At 47.4% G+C, this 13,763-nt stretch overlaps 1 protein-coding gene across 5 annotated transcripts in view; it reads left to right on the top strand.

The window, feature by feature from the left end:
- Positions 1–13,763, top strand: part of fam13b (family with sequence similarity 13 member B) — a 56,865-nt gene that overhangs the window by 6,901 nt on the left and 36,201 nt on the right. For 3 of the 5 annotated variants that reach the window (XR_006022518.1, XM_042062419.1, XM_042062421.1), the window contains exons 2-6: positions 2,549–2,711; positions 4,766–4,948; positions 9,080–9,292; positions 9,595–9,805; positions 10,285–10,432. Coding sequence is in view for 4 of the 5 variants with exons in the window: in XM_042062419.1 (XP_041918353.1) it covers positions 4,795–4,948; positions 9,080–9,292; positions 9,595–9,805; positions 10,285–10,432 (726 nt within the window). In the remaining variant the exon portion in view is untranslated. The remainder of the gene's footprint in view (positions 1–2,548; positions 2,712–4,765; positions 4,949–9,079; positions 9,293–9,594; positions 9,806–10,284; positions 10,433–13,763) is intronic. The other 2 variants (XM_042062420.1, XM_042062422.1) reach the window with 1 other exon arrangement.

Below are 13,763 nucleotides of genomic sequence, written 5' to 3'. Positions count from 1 at the left end.
CTTTTATCCAAAGTGGCACGGACGCTTTTTGTTCCTTTATGTGTCTCAAAGGCTGCAATCTTCTGTTCTCTGTCTTTCTTGCCTGACATCTCTCTATCTGTGGTCTTCCTTCATACCATCCCCATCTTTCTTTCTTTCTTTCTTTCTTTCTTTCTTAGTTTTTCTTCTCTTTCTCTATTTCACCCTCTCTTTATCTCTCTTTTCTTTCACTTATCCATCGCCTCTTTCTCTCTCTGTCTCTCTCTCTCTCTCTCTCTCTCTCTCTCTCTCTCTCTCATGCTGCCTCAGTCTTTTGCCGTCATTCTGTCACACTAATTATTTTAAGAGCTTTGTGTGTTCCAGTCAGAGCACCTGCCACGCTTCCTCTTTCGTAACGGCACTCCAGTGTGGATGAGTTTCTCTGTGTCGTGAAATCTGCTGTGTCAGTGTGATCCTTCAGTCAGGGCAAAGCCTCAGTGACGCAGCCTAGTTTTGGACAATCATGCATTGTGCAATGTAGTCCAATCACATTTCTAAAGCTATGAAGTTGAAGGTTGAGCCAATGTCGCTACAGGGCTAAAGTCGGAGGAGCCTACAGAAAGAAGGTTCCTCTTCTCCTGAGTGCTGGTTAGCCCCCAGTTCCCTAAATGGGCCTTTTTTTTTATCGGATCAGCTGAAGTGCATGTCGGCATCCAAAGAGATTAGGAAGGGATCGCTCTGGGTCAGAGGACTGTCGTCACCGAGATGGCAGCGGGGTGTGGAAGCTAAGTGAGGAAGTTTCAAATGCGTTTTGGAGGAACTTTGTAGAAAACTCTTTTTCTCTCTAACACACACACTCTCACTCTCTCTCACACACACACAAACACACACTTTCTCTCAGACAATGGTTGACATTGTGGAATGAAAGGTCACGTAGCATGATGTACAGTAGTGGGTTTGAGATTAGCGGCAGGCTCTTGCTCTCGCTTAGGTCCAGCGATCCAGCAGTGGCCCTTTGTTCCGTCGAGACGGTTTCCTCGGCACGCTTCAGCACAGATTGCAGAACATTCTGTCCTCTCCACGTGAACACTATGATTTCATAGCACCGAGGGCCTCAGCTGCAGCCCACTCATGCACTCCGAGCGGTGGTAGGATCTCCTGATTAAGGCCACAGTTTTTTGGGATCTGCGCCCCCACTGCACACTGCTCTCGGTGGGCGGTGCCTGCACTGTGTGCTGCTCTCCGCTTATGTTCATTAAGCTACTTTCATCCACATCAACTTGCAGTAGTGTATTCCATGACTATACATATGCAGGAAACACAGCCCAGATGTGGTCCTGATGATGCATTCTCATTGGTACGTGTTCCCTGTCAGAGTCGTACTCCTAATCTTGGTGTTGTACCCAACTTGCTCTAGCTGTCGTTGAGCTGCAGCATGCCCTGAACAGCTTTGCAGTCCTGGCTTTCCAGTGTGCTTTCCATCAAACACGGCTCCAGGCCCTGGGCCTTTTCCGCTGCTGTCCAGGGAGGAAGGAGCCGGAGTGAGTGGGTGACTCTGTGATGTTCCAGCCTCCGTGTTGTTGGCGGCGCTCCTGGTATTGGATGTTGGACGTAGGTAGGTCAGTGGTGTTGCGTAACAGTGCGGAGGAGAGCACAGCGACAGGAAAAGGCATTTAGCGCTGGAGAGGGAAACACACACGCGCACACACACACACACACACACACACACACGCGCCGTGCGTACCGCTGGGAGAGGAGAGAGTTATTTATAATGCATTATTTGGCGCAGCCGTAAGGCGTTAAGGTCAAACTGTGGAAAACTTGCTCAGCCGTGCCAAATCCCAGAACCTCAGGAGTAGCCGCTGCTGACTGTTTAGCTGGTTTTGGTTAAAATGAGTTAACACAGAGAGCAGCTGGCCTGCCCCCCCCTCCAGGGCAGTAACAGCAGCAGTAGGACGACTGGCACATGGTGGCCGCGTTGAGTGAGATATCCATACCTGGATTAGCATTCCGGTGGCCATTATGGTAGACATTTGGCACGTGGTGTTTTTGAAGTGTGTGTCTCGAGTATGGCAGTCGGTCCCAGTCCCTTTAAGAGGCTTCAGGGGTCAAGCGGCTTTATTAAATACCATGTGCATGCCACACACACACACACACACACACACACACACTTTTGCATCAATAGACCAGTGGGTCGCTATGGAGTCCCAAGTCGGCTTACTGCCATCGAATCGGTGACCACCCACACTGGAGCCTGTTCTGGCACGGGTCTCCGCCGGCTCAGGGCCAGAACTCAACCGGATTCCTTTTGAGAGTGTGTTGCTGTGTGGACCCTAATGTGTGCAGGAGTCTTTTGAAGGCCCTCATGGTGGGGCTGCTGCATGGCAACACCGACTCCATGGCAGCAGCAGTCTCCTGCTCTCCGTTTGCGTTTATTGGCCCCTTTTTGGCGTCAGCAACTTGATCTACTCCTCTCAGGGTTCAGACCAGGTCCCTAGTAGGCTGTCATAAAGACTCGGTGCTGACCAGTGTGTGAGCGGTCCTGTTTAATAATACCTGTCTCTGTTGTCCCTCTCTGTTCCATCTGCAGTTGTACTAGCTGAAGTCCTGAACGGGATTTGCGGTCTGTCAATGAGGAACTACAGGCTCATCTTCTGTCACAACCTGAAGCAGCCATAGATGCATTTAGCAGTCACTGCGCGGGAGGAGGACAGGAGATAAACTGAACTTCTGGGTATTTCAAGTGCCAAACGGTGAGTTGTTCTATTTTGTTTTCATGTTCAGTGCGACTGGTGTGTGTGTGCCTGTCTATATTTGTTATTGTGTGTCTGTCTCTTTGCATGCGTGTGTGTGTGTGTGAGTGTGTGCATGTGTAAACAGAAATGAAGGCTGTTAAATTGATAAGATTGTAATGCTTACACTCTCAGGTTATTGATGTGCGAGCTTGTTTGTATTTGCACTATGACGGTGTGTTAAATTGTCTTAGTGGCGCCACAGTGTCCAAGTGCTGTCTGCAGTGCAGACTCCACACAAATGAATGCATGTCATTAGACAGCCTATGCATGTGCATGCCCATCAACATAGAGGTTGAGATAGTTCTCATTGCCTTTTCTAATCTATATACTGTATGTTTGTTCAGAATTATAACATTATTTTGATAATTATCACCCAGAGAGACGAAATACTCATTTCTGATTGGCTTGTAGGGTGGCTATTACTTCTGAATAACGGGACACCTATGAAGTAGATCTGGTAAAAAGGTTTAACCACAGTTCCAATAGAGGCATTTCCATAGACCTAACATCTAGCAAACACCCTAAAAGTAAGACTGGACCACAGAATTTGAAAGCAGCCTATGCTATGCCTAAATTAAAACTCTCCTCTCTTTCTGTAAGTCTAATTCATCCCACTGAGTGGGTAGAAAATGTGTAAAAAAGTGTAGAAATGTGTTCTATTTGTGTAGATCTCATTCACTTCCTCCCAGAGTGACAGGCAGAAGAATGCTGCTGACATTGTCCACATGTGTTTGTCTGTAACCATGGAAATGCCGTGGAAACCAGCGCAGTATTCCACCGTTTCTCTCAGTGTTCTCCTTGTTTGAGCCAGAGACTGAGTTATAGGCATGACCTCCTCTGTCTGTGTGTGTGTGTGTGTCTGTGTGTGTAGCAGAAGCAGCACTAACACAATAAGGTCAGGCAAATGAACTTAGTTCTATTTTCCCCTTCATCAGGCCGGTCCTTTGTAGTTTCTTTTCTCTGATGGCGTTTCATGGTTTAGTGCTGTTGTGTGACAGAGCTAACCATGCCAGTACAGTCACCTGACAAGGCAGAGAAAAGAATGTTCCAGAAAGGGGTCTGAATGCCCGAAGCATCCTGCTCCTCTGATCTGCATCTCACACACACACCACACACACACACACACTCTGTCAGAGGAGGTCATGCCTATGCGTGAAAACATATCTGCTCTGATTTTTCTGATGTGTGTGTTCCTGATGTAGCAGATAGCATAAGCGATAGCCTTGCGCTCATCACATGGGCTCACCTGATAGCACTTCATCTGGGACGGCTGGCTCTGTCACCCGCAGCTGTACCCCCAGGGCTTGTGTCCATCTGTCTTTCTGTCTAACTCTTTTTTTGGAGTGTGTGTCTCTGTCCTTATCTGTGTGTGTGTGTGTGTGTGTGTGTTCGCGCAGTCTGTTTGCTTGTCGGCTAATAAAGTTAAAAAGATCTCTGATACCCAGGCACCTGTTCATAACTTCATAACAGACATGCCAGGACTAATGGCTGTGTAATACACACTTTTACACACACACACACACACACACACACACACACACACAGACAGTTATCGCTGGGCTTATGTAACCATCTCTTCAGGTTCCAGTGTTGGCCTTGTAACAGCAAAGCTGGGCGTGGTTGTTGATCTATCAGACATCATTTTTAGTTTAATCATGTCTGTGTGTGCGTGCGTGCGAGTGATTGTATGGGTGTGCCTGGCTACGTGTGTATTTGCATGTGTTTAGCGTTGTGAGTAAATATCTTTTCTTCATCCTCTCATCCCCCCTTCCTTCCGCTGGCCTTCTCTGTCCCACCTTCTCTTTATCTTTCTCTCATCTTCTCTACTATGCCCTCCCTCTCTCCCATCCCTCTCTTTCTCGCTCTCACTCTCTCCATCCCACCCTCTCTCGCTCTCTCTCCCTCCTTCTCACCCTTTCTCCCTCCCTCTCTCTCTCTCTCTTTCTTTCTCTCTCCCTCCCTCTCTCTGTCCCTCGCTCTCTCTGTCCCTCCCTCCCTCTCTCTCTCTCCAGACGAGTGCGGTGTAGTGGCGGAGGGAGTGATGAGGAAGAGCCTCTCGCCCCCTGGCATCTCCCTGGGTGAGGGCGAGGGCCGAGTCTTCGGGGTCCCCCTGGACGAGCTGCAGACCAGCGGTCAGCCTGGACAACAGGTGCCCCTGCTCGTCAGACACATCGTGGAGTACATCGAGGAGCACGGTGAGTGCCACACAACCACGCACACGCACGCACACACACTCACACTCACACACACACACACTCTCACACACACACAGGGTTGGGAACTAACCAAATGCTGGTAAAATATGAAAGTGGCTCAAAATAATGATTTACTGTTGAGTGGTGGATGCATTTTACTATTTATCTGTCAGTGACTGGTAGAGGTTTACATTTAAAAAAAAAAGAATTTCACACTCATGCCGGGCGGTATGCAGGCTTGCATGTAGTGTACAAGTATGCACACCAATGCACAAGCTCATGAGTATACACCATTTATTTGTTTATCTATAGCAGATTTACCATGAAATAGCAACAAGGTGTTAATAATGGCGTTACAATCAGAACCTACATCTACTAATGATTATGCAAACATTAAAAGCACACACATATACTGCCCTGCAAAGCCAAAGTGCAGTATCTATGAAAATTCCAAACTGAGAAAAACAGCATTGTTGTAAATTGAAAACCCCTATATCTTCAGGAAATGTTTCAGTAGATCAATGAGATTTTGATAGATTGATCGGAGGATATGGCATTTTATATTGGTGTAAAAAAGTGAATTTCACAAAAAATGCAGATACTGCACTTTGGCTTTGTAGGACAGTATAAACACCGCATGTTAAGGATCATGACCGTTTACAATCTTCAGTTTTGCGCTCACACACCTTTTGTAGTTAGTATCTTTACTGAAATAGGTTCCCCTATGTGTGTGTGTGTGTGTGCGTGCCTGTATGTGTGCTTGCATGCGCGCGCGTGTGTGTGTGTGTGTGTCATTGTGTAAGCAACGAGAGACAGAGTGAGAGAATAGATGGATTTTCAGCTCCTGTCCGTAAGCAGCCTGGCCCATAAGAGACGATGGATCTGTGTTCTCTCTTGCACTGTAGGCAAGTCTAGACCTCAGTGGTGTTTGGGCAGGATTGGCACTCCTTACTCACTTCTAAGGATCTAATCGTAATTCTGTGTATTGGTTTAGGCAATGGAGAGGGGCGCGCGACGTGTATGTGTTTGAACAGTGCTCTTTTTTTCTGTGTGTGTTTCATGTTGACACTGACAGTGCTAGAACCTGTTGTGGCATTTTGTGTGTGTGTGTGTTTATAGTGCTAGAACCTGTTGTGGCATTGTGTCTGTGTGTGTGTCTGTGTGTGTGTGTGTGTGTGTGTGTGTGTGTGTGCGCGCAAGTGTAAAAGCAGTAATGGCACAGAAGTGATCCTCACTTCCTCAAGTGACTTCACACGCTTTTCCTTCCAAAAACGGCCATGTGTTTTTATTTCTTACATAACACTGGGCTGGGCAGCCTGTCTCAGAAGGGAGGAGGAGGAGGAGGAGGAGGCATCTGTGCGGAGAAGGAGGGAGATAAAGAGATGGAAAGATAGATAGAGAGAGAGAAGGGGGGGTGGCGACTGGAGATCTGATGCAAGCAGGCTGTAACTGGTTTATAAACATCACTTTGTGTGGTGATGTGTTCCGGAACGCCTGACCCTTCACCAGAGTTCAACCAGACGCTGCCCACTGTTGGAAATTGCTTTACATCAAGAGCAGTGTGTGGGTGTGTGTAGGTTTGTGTGTGTGTCTGCTGGCACGTGTGTGTGTGCTGCTGTGTCTGGGTTTACTTATGTTGTTTCTGAAGTGTGTCTGTGTGTGTGTGTGTGCTGTTGGTGTCCTCTCCATTCTGTGATGTCTGGTAGAGCTGACAGCTGTTGTTCTAGTCAGAGAAACCTCTTGTGCCTCATGTCAAAGTCATGCAGTCCAAAACTGCTCAGTCATGCAGTAAATACTTGTGTGTGAGACGGTGTGTATGTGTGTGCATGTCTGTGTGTATACTGTGCTGGTCATTAACTCATTGAATGCCAAGCTGTTTTCGGAAGCTTTGTCCTAGAGTGCCAGCAATCTAGACCATTGTTGATGATTTTTGTACAGCCGCAGCATATTCTGTGTTATAGCTATGAACACATACAATGGCTCGTTTCAAAGGTGAGACTTTAAGCTTTCAGTGGGTGCAAACCGTGTATTTCTACACGCCTCTGTTCCTGAGAAATCCCAAGCTAAACAGTGGCTAGTTTTCATCAAAATCACTGTTTTTTTTTTCTAGAAATGGAGATAAAACGTCTTTCGTGAAATATGAAGTGTTGCCTGTAAAGTTTCCGGGAAGTAACCTAGCGAGACCTGGCGAGACTGCCACCTAGTGATAGACCCACGAAAATGGCCTGGTTTTGAGCTGACGTGCATGCGTCACTGATTCGACCCAAAGCGGCAACCGAGTTATGATAAAATGTCCAGATAAAATGTCCAGATTGTGCGTTTTCATGAGTTTTCGATCGTCATACATTTAATTTCCATTCATCACAGTGTTCCCAAAATCACACATAAGGTGTGTTAGAGTGTCTAGTTTCGTAATTAAAAAAAAAAAAAAAAAGCTACAAACGTAATATTACGTTTTTGGCACTCAACGCATGGGAAGGAAAAACGTAATATTACATTTTTGGCTCTCAATGAGTTAAAAGAGGACACTGGCTCATTTACTTTATGAGATCTATGGCAGCCAAGAGAGGTTAAATGGAATGGACTTTAGTGTGTGTGTGTGTGCGCGCGTCTTTAGGTGTGTGTACATCTTTGAGAGAGAGAGAGAGAGAGATGCCTGGGCCCATGTCCTCGACCACTGTAAGGCAGCTCCAGCTCAGAGCCCAGCCAAGGCATATCCCAGCATGCAGTGGGGCCAAGAGCAGGCTTTTGACCGGAGAACTCTGCTGACATGGCTGCTCTCCACTTCCTCTGCGGAAAGCCACCAGCACTGCTAGGATATTAATGTTTGTGTGTCTTATTTAACAGCTGGAGTCTACAGAAGCCATTGCACAACACTACTCTGTTGGGTTCTCTCTCTCTCTCTCTCACACTCACACACACACACACACACACACACACACACTATGTTTATTCTGCTGTTTAGCCCTGAGCAGAAGCACTCAGTGGTGACTGTGGTTAGTCTTCCTACCCCACCTCCTGTTGAGGTGAACAGCTGTGTATGAGTGAGAGTATGTGAGTATGTGTGTGTGTGTGTGTGTGTGTGTTGGAGTCTGTGTGTGTGAAGCCTGTGTTTTGGCGTTTGATCAGAGAGGACTGTTTCTCAGGCTCCCTTTGACCTTCAGCAGCTTCCAGGGAGATCAGTAATCCTCAGGCAAACATCTTTCTCTCTCTCACACACACAAAACACAACACAACACACAACACAACTAATTAAAAGTAAATCCAAATATAATGCAAACCCTATGTGTGTGTGTGTGTGTGTGTGTGTGTGTGTGTGTCTGTGTGTGTATGCATGTGTTAATGACCATGTTTGTGAGTGGAAGTGTGTGTGGGTGATCATGTTGAGTAAGCTCATGGATTTTGCCGTTGTTGAAAACAGAGCTATTTCAGTCCAGTCATATCTCCTCACTAAACAAACTTAATTGGCCTTATTGCTTTACTGATGTGATGGTAATCTAAGTTTATGTGCGTAGATTGTTAAGCACTGGTTGAATTGTTTTTGGCTCCTGCCCCGAGCTAGTGGGTTGACCACTGCTATTCCGGATCTGGTTGCATCATGACTCCTTGGGTTGGCTAAGCTTGTTGTGGTGATCCAAGGTGAAGAGAAGGAGGCCTTTATTGGGCTGGTTTGATTTATGCGTATTTGCTTTGGAAATGGCGTGGTGGGGTTTTGCATGGTAAGGCTTTCTGTTTGTTTGCACTGCTGAACGCGCCCCAGTCCCTGGGGTCCATGCCAGTGATCATATGGACTCTGGAGGTTTTGCATGATGCTTGTAGGTGGATCTCTTCTCTGACCTTGGTTTTGGGTCCAGTGCGCCCTGTCACTTGTGTGTGTGTGTGTGTCTGTGTCTGTGTCTCTGTTTGTCTGTCTGTCTGTCCCTGACTGACTGACTGACTGACTGACTGACTGACTGACTGACTGACTGGCTGGTTCTTGCTGCTCTTGAACATACCCCTGTTTATAATGTACATTACTATTACATATGCAATGCTTATTGTGGTGTGTTTGCTTGATCTCTGAGCACTCCTGAGTATGCCCCTGTGCTAAGTGTTCTTTGTATGTGTGTGTGTGTGTGTGTGTGTGTTTAGGGGGACTGGACATGGAGGGCGTGTTCCTAGTGAACGGGAACGCGGAGCGTGTGGATTGGCTCCGGCAACGCTATGACAGCGGCGAGCACGTTGACCTGCAGAAGGAGGCGGACCTGGCCTCGGCCGTCAGCCTGCTTCGCCTCTTTCTGCAGGAGATGCCCCAGCCCGTCATCCCCGTCAACCTACAAACACACATCCTGCAGATATATCAAGGTCTGAACACACACACACACACACACACACACACACACACACACACACACACACACTTGGCAGCCCCAGGCCGTCATCCCCGCCAACCTGCAAACCCATATCTTGCAGATTTATCAAGGTCTGAGCACACACTTAGTCACACAATAACATGTAGACCATATCCTGCAGATTCTACTCACATACCTTGCCCCAAGCTGCTGATGTGATTGACCTCTCTTGTTTGTGTGCGTGTGTGTGCGTGTGCGTGTGCGTGTGTGTGTGTGTGTGTATGTGTGTGCGCCGTGTGCGCGTGCGTCGTGTAGAGTACACCAGTGAGGAGGAGCTGGCGCGGAACCTGAAGTACTGGCTGCAGCAGCTGCCGCAGCTCAACTACAGCCTGCTGCGCTTCCTCTGCCGCTTCCTCTCCGGCGTAGGTGCCCTGCAGGAGGAGAGCTGGAGCCTGGGCACGCTCGCCGCCGTCTTCGGACCGGACATCTTCCAGTACGACATCACTTCCTCCCTACCCGCAATCCAGTTCAGTACACGACAACCTCACCCCTGAAGGCTTCATAGTGTCTGATTAGTTAACACAGTAGTGATTAGTAATTAGTTAATACTATGGTGTTATCCTGAGTAGTAGCAATCTCTTAAATGATACAGTGACTTCCAGGAACCCTGTTTACTTGTTTGGGTTCATTCCTCAAAGTGTCTTTGTATGGGGGTCGCATAGGAGGCGAATAGAGAGGTCAAGGGTACTTTGAACAGTTGAAGAGGAAACGCACCATAGATAATAAAAGAAAGTGTGAGTCCAGGCCAAAGTTGATTTTACAGAAAATGGCTTTGTCATTAGGTGAATAAGCTGAAATGGTGTGTCCGTTAGTGTGTGTTGGTAATCTTTGGTCAGAGGAGTTTTTGGGTTAGCAGATGGCGTGTGTGTTGATATGATCTTTGGCCTCTAACCTCTGCCGTGTGTGTGTGTGTGTGTGTGTGTGTGTGTGTGTGTGTGTGTGCAGTTCGGGCACGGAGATGGAGGAGCTGAAGGAGCAAGAGTCGGTGTGCCGTGTTTTGGCCGAGCTGCTGGAGAACCAGGAGGAGCTGTTCGACTCAGACGAGGAGGACAACGTGTCCACAACCAACGACTACAGCTCCGTCAACGAACAGGTCAGACATCTTCGCCTCCTTGTCATTTCTCTCTCTCTCTCTCTCTTTCTCTCTCTCTTATTCATACACATTCTCTCAATCCTTTCTCTCCACCTCTTAAACACTCAGTCAGTATCCAGGTGAGAGGTCCTTCCCTCTGTTTCTGTCCTCACCCTCTTTACATCCATCTTTCCGCTACAGCTCAGCAGGTGAGCTGATGAGACCTCTCCTCCTCCCGTTGCTCTCTCACTCTCTCTCACTCTCACACACACACTCTCACTTTCGCTCTCACACACACTCTCTGACCTCAGTGCCAACATTCCCATACATGGGCATTTCTATAGCAGTTGACTTTGATCTTTGACTCGCTTTTGTAAATGAGGTTTAATGTAAAATCTAAATTGGGTGCAGGAGGGGTCTGGAGTTAAGAATTTGACTTCTGTTATAAGTGGACTTTGGTCAGAATGTGACTTCTGTTTGGTCAATGGGCTTTTTATTTCCTCCACAATCCGGCTCAGAAACTCAGTGATCCCTGGTATTATTACCTAATGGGTCAAGCAAACCGTAAAAAAGACGTGTGTGTGTGTGTGTGTGTGTGTGTGTGTGTGTGTGTGTAATGTTTAATGTTTGTATTAGGGATGAATAGGCTTAGACACGGAGGTCAGTCATTGATAAATCTTGGGGCATTAGCGTCGCTGTAGCCCCAGGCTGTAATAGAGAGCAGCAAAGGTGATTACGGCTGCAGGACCAGCCGACGCTTTCACAAGACGCCAGGCCTCAGGAAGTGGACCAGAAGCAGGTTAATACGTCTACAGATTTTTGCGCAATTCTGTTACACCCCCTTTTCTGGAAAAGAACCAGTGGAAAACACACGCGCACACACACAAGGCACACACAGACGCACACACACAAGGCACACACACAACGCGCACACACACGTTTTGTGATGTCAGGCACCAGGATCACAAACAAGTGCAGCAGCCCAAAGACCACCTCCACCACAGGTGCCTCTGGTACACACACACACGCGCACACATATACACACACACACATATGTGTATATACACGCACACACACACACACACACATATATATATATATATATATATATATATATATATATACACACACACACACACACACACACACACACACACACACACACACACACACACACACAGAGAGAGAGAACTCTATAGAATGGGCCAAACTGCTCAGTGTTGGCCCTAATCCTTCCCCCAGAGCAGTCCTGTGCTCCCTAGTTTTAGCGCAGGGCTCCCCGGTCACAGGAAGTGGACAGTGATAAGCCATAAAGTCCCTCCATGTGACTGTTCTCCACTGGTGCCGCTGCCGGGACCAAGATACCAGGAGCAATGATGACAGAAAGAAGACCGGGTTGGAGAGAGAGGGACAGAGAGAGAGAGGGATGGAGAGAGAGAAAAGACAGAAGGTTAGAGAAGAAGAGAGAAAAAAAGGGAGGGAGGGAGAGAGGGTTGGATGGAGAGAGAGAGAGAGAGAATTCCAGAAGGAATGTGAAGGAAGAAGGCTGTGTGTGTGTGTTACGAAACTGTATGATGTAAGCTTGGAGCCGACTCCTGCAACACCCTCGCCTGGCTCTGCCCAGAGTCACAGCAGGCCCTGAGGACGACAGCAGGCCCTGAGGACGACAGCAGGCCCTGAGGACAACATGATCAACCGCCACTCATACTCCCCACCCCTGGTGTAGCTTGTGGAGTGGGGGTGAAGGGCTCTGGATGGTAGGGGTGGGCGATATGAACAAAAAATAATATCTCGATATTTTTTATGATTTTGACGATAACGATTATTAGTCGATATCCTTTAAAAATGGGTTTTTAAAAGTCTGAGTTACTTTACAGGTCATTATTTATGAATAGCATCATTACAATAATAACCAATAACCTGTGACTTAATCCAAATCAACCAATGCATTGTCCCATGTCTGACATATTTCCAATTCTGCCCCCACTTGTGCGTGTGGCAATGGAGTGGTCTAGCCAGCTACATTAGCTGAGAAGATGGATAACAGTTTCCCAAGAGAAAGTCTGAAGCCGAAGTTCCTTTCAAACCTTTACTTCAGATTCACTATAAAACTAAGCAGACCAACAGAGTACATCTCTGTTATTTCCTTCGATGTTTTGTTTAAGAGCAATCATGTGGGTTAGCATTACAAGTTAAGTTTGTATTACATTATTACGTTTTTCCTTGCCCCTGTTGCTCTTGGGTGCTCCTTGTTGGTGCCCCCCCCCCCCCCCCACCTTTCTTATGCAGCCCTTGCCACTTAATCTACTAAACCCCTCTTCTACTGCACTTTTTACCCAACCCCCCCCCCCCCCCCCCCCCTTAAATACACAAATAGGCTGACACCAGACATAATTTCACTGCATTTCTTACTTCCAGTAACTATATGCATGTGACAATAAACTTCCTTGTATCCTTAGAATAGAAACTAATGCGTTAGCTTATGGCTAATGTATATGAGAAAACCCATAGAGATACTAACAGTTAGCATAATCGATAAAAGTACGTATTTAGAGCGAACTTCAGTCTGTTTACAAAAGGGTTACATAAGAAGAGTTCTTTGTTCACAACTGTCCAGCAAAGCTTTGTGGAATACGCAGACGTGCAGTGGGGGGTAAGAGAGTCAGTGGAGGGTGGGGTCGAAAGGTCACGGGGGCAGTGGGAGGACTGGAGTTTGGCCAGCTGCTGGCCTATAGGCGTCCTCCAGGTCTGAGCCAGCAGTCCGTAATACATGTACGTCAGACGTAATACATGTACGTCTGACGCCAGGCAGACCAATCAGAGAGCAGCCCAGTCTGGTCCTGATCCGCTCTGATCCGGTCCCCATACAGTGTGGGGATTGAGAGGTTCAGCCTGTGCCTATAGCTCTCCTGACACCTGATCTGTTTGAGACCCTTAGAGAGCAGGGGTGTGTGTGTGTGCATGTGTGTATGTTTAGCTGATCACATGCCCTACCGTCTTGACTAGGATGTTGCCCCAGTTACATATCTAACCCCTCATACACACACACACACACACACACACACACATACATATACATATCAGCATCTTACATAAATGGCAATGTCTATGGAGTTGCGAGCATGTGATTGACAGTTATAGGTGGGGATTTGTCTCCAGGTCGTTTTCCCAGGAGTGTTTTTCCAATAACGCCCCTCCTAGATCCACGTTCTTTAGGCATGACTGGACCAAGAGTTCTCGCTACTAGATGGTATTTGGACTCGAACGTGCTGTGTTGAACGTGCTTTGAAGGAACAAAGTACCACGGCGGCCAGTTTTCCGAGTCCATTCAAACTCATTAATCAACCACACA

The sequence above is a fragment of the Alosa sapidissima genome, chromosome 14, assembly GCF_018492685.1.
Source record: "Alosa sapidissima isolate fAloSap1 chromosome 14, fAloSap1.pri, whole genome shotgun sequence".
Taxonomy (NCBI): domain Eukaryota; kingdom Metazoa; phylum Chordata; class Actinopteri; order Clupeiformes; family Clupeidae; genus Alosa; species Alosa sapidissima.
Note: the sequence above shows the minus strand (reverse complement) of the source record. Positions and strands in the feature narration are given on the sequence as shown.